Source organism: Misgurnus anguillicaudatus, unplaced genomic scaffold (assembly GCF_027580225.2).
Source record: "Misgurnus anguillicaudatus unplaced genomic scaffold, ASM2758022v2 HiC_scaffold_29, whole genome shotgun sequence".
In the NCBI taxonomy this organism is placed as follows: Eukaryota; Metazoa; Chordata; class Actinopteri; order Cypriniformes; family Cobitidae; genus Misgurnus; species Misgurnus anguillicaudatus.
The window spans coordinates 6159471-6168055 of NW_027395279.1; the positions used below are offsets into that span (position 1 = coordinate 6159471).

General features: G+C 33.4%; 1 protein-coding gene across 1 annotated transcript; it reads right to left on the reverse strand.

The window, feature by feature from the left end:
• Positions 1-1775: 1775 nt before the first annotated feature.
• Positions 1776-5887, reverse strand: LOC141362734 (butyrophilin subfamily 1 member A1-like; the record flags this gene model as incomplete). The annotated part of the gene is made up of 7 exons (XM_073864932.1): positions 1776-2526; positions 3102-3128; positions 3268-3333; positions 4307-4339; positions 4743-4850; positions 5041-5385; positions 5473-5887. Coding segments are annotated over 7 exons (1542 nt in total), but the record flags the coding sequence as incomplete, so codon positions are not given.
• Positions 5888-8585: the final 2698 nt, after the last annotated feature.

Here is an 8585-nt window from a genome sequence, read left to right on the forward strand (position 1 = left end):
CATTGGTAAATGTAGAGACAATAATAAGGAATATAAATGTGTCCAAGATCAATTTTTTCATCCTCCGCAACAATTTTCAATAATTGTTTAAGCCCTTAAGGAACTAACATTTAAAAAAAAAATAATTGGAAGGGACATAATTGACTGTGACACACAAGATGGCTACCAGGTAAGCAATTCTTATTTTTTCTCTCCACATAAAAGTTGAAGTTTTGTTTGTCATAGTACCTAAACAACTTGTTATTTCTCATTACCAAAACATGAGTTTGTAAATGCATATATTTAATGTAATATCATGTTGCGGTAATGATAATTTTTGATAATGATAATCCATATAATGATAATGACTTCACCCATTTAATATGATCTCATAGACGTACATTAGATTAAGCTTTGAAGTGTTGTACATCATTATGTGGAAAAATGGACACAAAAGCTCAGACTTTTTGGTAAACAATCTGCAAAAGCCCAAATAACATTTTTTGTGATTTACTGTTTTCTACATAAAATCATCCTACATAAGTAAAAGGGTCAGAATGGCCAATTTAACCCATAGTTGGAATGTGACCTCTGCATTTACCTATTCAGTGAGTTCAACACACACACAATGAGTTAACGTGACCAAAACTAATAACACCTCTAGTGTCTGTGGACGACACAATTGGTGTCCTGTGTGACGATCACTACACTTTAGATAAAAAAATTACTTCATCTAGAGGCTCAGGCTCTATAGTGTTGTCATGATGGTTACTCGATGGTTGTTTTTAATGCCTTTAATGAATCAAACAGGTAAAGAAAAACACTCTGAATCCTTCTCAATGTGATCAATCCAGAATCTAAACTACACTCATCTGGATGATGTTTCTACAATCCAAGGTCAAGGTGACATTATTGTCTCAGACAAGAGAAATTAATTTTTTGGCAGAGAGAATAACTGCCACAAAAAAACCTCACAACATACAGACATCATACAAACATTATCCAACAGTCACACATACATCAGCATTATGTTCCTTAAAAAAACAATACCATTAAAAAGCATTAGTAAAAAGAGAAAATATAAAACAAAGCCTTTGGTGACATGAGTTACAGTATTAGTCTATTATCAGTGTTACAGTGAAATAAATTAATGTTTATATTGATTATGTCTACATAACATAACCCTAAAATCTCTTACAGATAGAGTTTAACACATGTAAAGAGTTAAATAAGATGTTATTAACCTGCTGTATGATTGACTGCTCACAAATATCTAAATAATATCTAAATTAACTGAGCTTTTGTTTTTAATGAATTCCTTTGAAACTCTCAGCAGATTATTTATTTGACTTTTCATTGTAAACATTAGATTTTCTAATGAGACAATCATTTCATATCACAAAATAAACTAAATTATAAAATATGTTCACAGCATTACTGCTCTCTATAAACAATCGTAATCTTCGTAAAAAGTGTAGACACTCTTGAACTCTTGTATACAAACACTTGACACATGTTTATGCCACCAAAACTCGCTGTGGATGTGGACCCCCAAATATTTATAGGAAAAAATCAGATTAATGTCTGACTGTGAACAACAACAGAGCTCCTGTATTCCACTGATCTTGGGTCTGTGATGACCTCCACAGTTTTATTTAAAATGAATCTATTAATCTATGACTTTAGTTGAGGTTTTACATACCGGGTCACATATGTTAAAGATAAAAAACACTACAATAACTCTTTTGTTCCTTTGGCCAAAAAACTGTTGAATGGTGTGAATGACATGACTGTGTGATTGTTATTGATGTGTTGGATTTGTTATATTTATGTATGCACAAAACAAATTTCTCTATGGGGAATTTTCATCCTCATCACATATTCATGAAAATGAATTCCATGACAGGTTACAGGAACAACTTAAAATATAGTCTCTTCAAATGGCTTTGAGCCCTCTCCAGAGAGGATTTATATTTTTAGATCAGATATTTATCAGATCTTATGAGAGATCACTGCAGATAATTAGAGGTCCAGCTGAGATATACCAACTATTCACATAAAAAACAGGATATAGTTTTTCCTTAAAAGATTGATCAGTAAAAGAGTAGATATGACACATAGACTCCACATCATAAAAAGAGACTCGACCCTCCTCATAATCCACAAACACCCCGACTCTCTGAGGCGCCACACTCAAGGAAAGAGAAACAGATGAAGAATCCTCACTAGCCTGATACTCTCCATATCTCAAACCAGCCACCCAGTATCCACTCTCAGGACTCAGACTGACCCACCCTTTCCTTTCAGCAGTTTCTCTGGCCACACCCACAAACCAAACACTTAACCCCTTCACCTGCACCTCATAGTAAAAACACTTTGAGGTGAATCCTTCATTTCCAAGAACACATGTACGGTCATCAAACTTGTTATTTGACTTTTGATCTCCATACTTCATTGTTCTTGATTGTTGTTCATATCTCACTTGTTTCCCGTCATCAGACACAATGAGATGTGGATGAGCTGAATCAGGATCCAGAGTCACATTCACTGTTAAAATATTGAGATTTCTGCTTTACAGATGAATGTTGTAATAATGATGATGATAGTAATATTATTAGTTTGTGTCTTTCTATAACACAACATCACTTTACAGAGAAATAAACAAACATAAACACACTGCATAGAGAAAATTAACTGAAACAAAACAAGACAAATCTGAACAATATAACAACAAATGAACACAGATAAAAAATATAAAGAGGATAACAAACAAATTTAATCTGTCAATAAAACCACATACAGTCTCATCTTATGCTGCGTTCCAGGCAGGTTTTGAGCACGTGAATTACGATTTCAAAACCACGACTTACGACTCTGAACTGGGAGTATCCTTTCCAGGCATCCTGTAACCCGTGTTTTTACAACCTTCTACCTGTGAAAGTGCACTGGAACGGCAGTCAAACCCATGACTACCCACCCGTGAACTCGTACTAAATCGATGTACTCCCAGTTCAGAGTCGTGGTTTTGAAGTTGTGATTTACAAGTTACAGTTTGCCTGGAACGCAGCATAACAGCGGTAGATCTATAAACACTTTAATGATGTCATCAAACTTTAACTTACCTGCATATTTTCTTAACAGTGATTTCACTAAAAACAGACAGACAGTAAAGAGTTAAACAAAGATCATAACAGAATTATACTTAAGATTAAGAATGAGATCAAAACATTTAATGAAAAGTTTGTCTAATAATGAATAATTTAATAAAGACATTGAAAATAAACTCACAATCTTTTACTGTCCCGTTCTCTATCAGTGAAAGTCTCTCACGTACTAAAGGGTTCATGTGGTAAGAGAAAACAGATTAAGTAAAATAACACAACACATTAAAATAAAAACAAACATAATCATTGAAATATTTGTTCATGTTTTAATGAATGATTTTATGTTTGTTTGTTGTTTATCAGAATTTGATCTGATCATCTAAACTTAAATCACACAACAGACACACAGATGTTTGTGTAAACATTTACAGTGCAGGTGGATAAAGTTTGTGAACTCTTGATCATAATGACTGAGTTTCTCTCTTTTATCAGCAGTAACATTCACTGAGTGTTTCATGTATTGAGTGATTATTTCAGCTTCAGATCAACACAAGAGTCAATAATATTTCTGCACTGATCCTCTTTACATATTAAACTCTTTATGATTTCTGATGTGATTTTATTTGAGATGATGTTAAAGTATCTCAGTCAGGTTGAGATCAGGACTCATGGGTCACTACAGAAACTGTTTTATCTTCTTCTGTTAATCTTGAAGTACAGATGACCGCACAACTCCTGATAAATGTTTACTGTAAATGACAACACACAGTCCAGGACCTAAGACAGCAAACAGCTTTAAATCATGATGTTTGTCTTATTGTGAACTGTGAACATCAAGAATGTTAGAAATACTCTTTATAAATTATATATAATTCATACAATTACAATACAGCTTGAAGTTCACACAGTGATTCTTGTCTTCAGTCTTGTGTCATTGATTAAACTTCATGTTAAGTGTAATTCACACACATTTATTACTCTACACTGTAAATATGTTTAACACAGTTTTTAAATAAAGACATAAAACACATGAATACACCAATGTTATTTTATTAAAAATAATAAACTAAATGCTTGTGTGTCTGGATTACTACCAAATAAAATGTAATCTATTTTTAATAAAGGTGATTATAATGTGTTCATTCATTAAATATGTAATTGATCAAAACTGTTTTTATATTAACAATAAATTAATGAAGTAAATAACCAACAGACAAAATTACCATTGTTTAGCCTCTGGTCCTTTCTCTGCAGTCCTAAAAAGAAAAAATACACAGGAATAACAACTATCATACAACATTTTTTTTATAAAGATTATTTTCTGTCTTGAATTTGATTTGTCCACTTGACACTGATGTCTTTACAGGATAATGTATGCAGTTCAGTTTACACCACACAGCACAGACCATAAAATTGTCTGAAAATTATAAATTATTGACTCTAAGCGCTACAGTATGAGAAGTGAAATCTCAAATCACTGTGTGTTCAGTTGAAGATGAAGTGAATCTAAACCTGAAAAACTTCACACTAAACTCCACTAACTGATGAGATGTTCAATGCTGACAAAAACAACATTTCTTTAAATCTAACCAACCTTAGGTCACACTATATACAGTACATACATTATAATAAATATAACAAAACAAACATGAATGTTACCTCTGTGTCTATAGATGAACACAGCAATCAGTAATCCAGCGATCACACCGAGCACAGATCCAACAGAAATCAAGATCACTGATGACCTCAAAGAGTTCAACATTTTACCTGTAAAACAAAACTCTCTTTATCTAATATCATTGATTATATTCACTTGAATTATGAATATTTTTATGTATTACTGCATCAAATCATCATGAGACAAAATAAACCACATACTCAGAATCTCTCTCTCTGTGTGTGTGTGTGTGTGTGTGTGTGTGTTTGTGTGTGTGTGTGTGTGTGTTTGTGTACTTACTTGATGTAATAATCTCAGTCTCCATCATGTGATGTCTCAGTTTGACTCTACAGTGATATTTACTGTCTCTGTTATATACAGTGATCATGTGTTTCACTCTGAATCCATCTGTCTCTCTCTGTTTGTCTGTAGTTTCAGATGTCAAAGTGACTCCTTCACTGTCCAGCCACACAAGTTCAGGTTCAGGGTACCAACCTTTAGATTCACACTGAAGATGAAGTCCACCAGAAACATCAAATCCATCTATAGTGATGAGTGGAGGACTACCTACAGCTACACGTGAAAAAAAAAACATTAATTTAGTGATAACTTTCTTCCTACACTTTCTTCCTTGTTTTCTTCTGGCTTATTGTGATTATGACAACATGCACTTCACCCAATACTGAACATCACTTACAAGTACAAGAACAATAAAACAGGAGGTTTGCTCGCCTTCAACTCTGAGATCAACAGTGATGTCATCATAGTTGGTTTCGGACTGAATAAAACACTTATAAAATCCTTCATCAGAGATCTGAACTCTTGATAGTTTGAGTGATGTGTTTCCTTTCTGTAGTTCATCTTTAAACACTTCAGTTCTTCCTCTGTACGACTGAAGCTGATTTGTGTTTTTGTCTTCATGATCTTCATAGAGATGAACTACTGAGTCTTTGAGATCAAGTCTAAACCACTCGACTCTCATGTCTACAGCACTGATGTTGGGTTTAAGAGAACAGGGCAGAATCACATCTTCACCAGATACAGCGAGGAGAGGAGCTGCAGGTCCAACAACAGCAAACTGATCTGTAAGAGACAGAAAACAGGTCTGAAATCTGCTGTCAGAGAGGTGTTGTGTGGTTTCATCGTGTTAAAATTAAAGAAACCATTCATGAAAAATAAATGAATAGTCATTGTTTGTAACAGGCTTGTAAACAGTTTTAACCACAAAAAGTTAATATTATAGTTATAATGTGTGAATATTTACCTGCTGTTGAATCTGTGATTCCAATAATAATCATCAGAGTCACACAAATGAACTCCATCACTCCACAACACAGCTTCTTAAAAACATGACAAAATAAATTTTTTTTTTTAAACACAAACACATTTACAAAAACAAATACAAACAAATTTGTTCACAATCATCTATGCTGTCTTAATAAATTCTGATCATGAGAGTTTGTGGGATCAAGCAGAAACTTGTTTAATTTTACTTTCACTTATGATCTCATACCTGAAGTGTGAAGCTCCTCCCATCATTCTGATAAACAGGAGTTAATTTTCTCTGTTTGTGTTGACTAAAATCTTTAAACTTTCATTAATTATAAGGTTTAACATGAATTTGTGGTGTTTCAGGTGTGGGATGGTCATATTCTTACTGTTTCATGGGTCAAAAATTTTAGAAGATAATGTGCAATCTGACATTTACATTATGTAGCTTCAGATATCTTTTAAGACAGTGACAGTTTTTATTTTCAGTGCCAAACTTTTGAAAGCACACAGTTTGTGTGGTGATGGATTCAATGTGAAGCGCACAGCTGGAGTGAGATTCAGTTCATCTTCAGAGACTCCAAATATGTTTTTGTTTCACAGCATTTCATGTAACTTAAGATCTTTAACTGTGTGAAATGGTTTTATAAGTTCGTTGGAAACATCATTGTGTCTGGTATCTCATCAGTCAGGTTTGTCTGGTTTAACTCACCTCACAGAGACTCAAATGTGCTCTATTGAAATCCAACATTAAGCAGATTTCCAGTGGCAATGGTTTTGGCCCTGGAGGTTCATTTCTCAAGTTAGACCAAACAGATGATAAAGAACCAAAAGCAGAATAAAACACAGATCAACACAGCTGTGCTGTAATCCTGAAGAAGTGTCATATTCAGATAACACCCAAAAAAAAGTCAATGCAGATTTTTGTTTGACAAAGTGAAGGTATAATCTGTCACAAGCACTGAAGAGTGTAAATTAGGTGTGACTGATACATTAAAAGTTCATTGATATTGCAAACAGTTCATAGTTCATAATTTTCTCAACAAGCAGATGCGATGAGATCTGGGGCCTCATTTATAAAGCGTGCGTACACACAGATTTGATCATAATGTGTGTGTATGCAAAAAACATAGGGCCATATTTATAAAAACCGTCTCAGACGTGGAAAAGTGTTTAGCGCCCCATCAGGGTCTGAGCAGACGTTAACTTGTCCGATTTTTGCAGGTTTTTGGAAAATAAGTCATTCTAGCTGCTCAAAAGGATTTAAACATTAACAAGTGCTCTTTTATATGTCAATTAGAAATTAGAAATTAGAAATCGTTTAAAGACGGAAATCTGCAACTGTTCAGCTGTGCACAATTTTAAGCTTATTTGTGATTTATAGATTTCATGTCTGAAAGTGAGGCCTCCGTGCGTTTTCTATGCGTACATTCGTTTTATGAATCACACGTGCATTTTTGAAAAATTTTCGTAAGAGCACATTTAGGATATGTTCCACACAGCACTTTATAAATGAGGCCCCAATTCTCTGGTTTGTTCATGTGACGTGACAAAGTTAAATGAACAAGAAACATGTTCAGTCTTTATCTTCTACAGTAAGTTACTAGCAACCAGCTGCGTAATTACAGCTATTTTTTACAGTGTAAGGACTAATAAAAAAATAAAATATATCATAAATGTTTGTGTGACTTAAGTACTCAAGAATATAACATTTTTTAATTTTATGTTATTTTAAACCTATCTAAGAATTCATCTATAATTACCCTCCCTCCTTAGATTTACAACATTTTCAACACGTCCATCAGTATCAACCCATTATGTGAAAAAATGGACACCACAGCTCAGACTTTTTGGTAAACATCATCACTGTTTAATTTGAATAGCAAAAAATTTTGTTGGAAAAATTCTACTATGGTAAAACATTACAATACTTGCCAGGATTTCACAGACAGTTTTACAAATATTATTTCATGTGACAAAACCAAAGTGAAATCAATAAGAAAAAAAACAAATGACTACAAAAGATTTATTAATGTGACACATGTGTTTAACACAATGAAGAAAATGCAGCTTTGTGATCTAACAGTCAACATCTCTTAACAATAATTTTCCAAGCAAATGTAAAATGTTCATTCACAATCTAATGTTACATATTTTTCTTTTCTTACTTTGTCCTCCCAATAAGCAAAATTCAGCTAGATTAAAAAAAGAGTTACCAACAAATTATAATCAGTTCTGAACATTCACACAAACTGAGGTCAGAACATTGACAGGACTTCACAAAGTAACTACAGGAATATTTCAAACAAATCATGCTGAAGTGTGTTTGTTATTGTTGATAATACTGTAGGTCATGATGTCGGTCTCTATCAGGATAATGATCTTGTCTGTTACTTAAAGTTGGTCAACTCTGTTGTGAGTTAAAACTTTTACTTAACCATGTAACAGAGATGGAGAAGACCATCAGGCAGACATAGTGATGATGAAATAAAGCCCTTATTTTAATGATTTAAGCGTATGATCTACAGTATGAGGATGTCATACATTTAGGAGCTGCTAAAACTACACAAATAGCT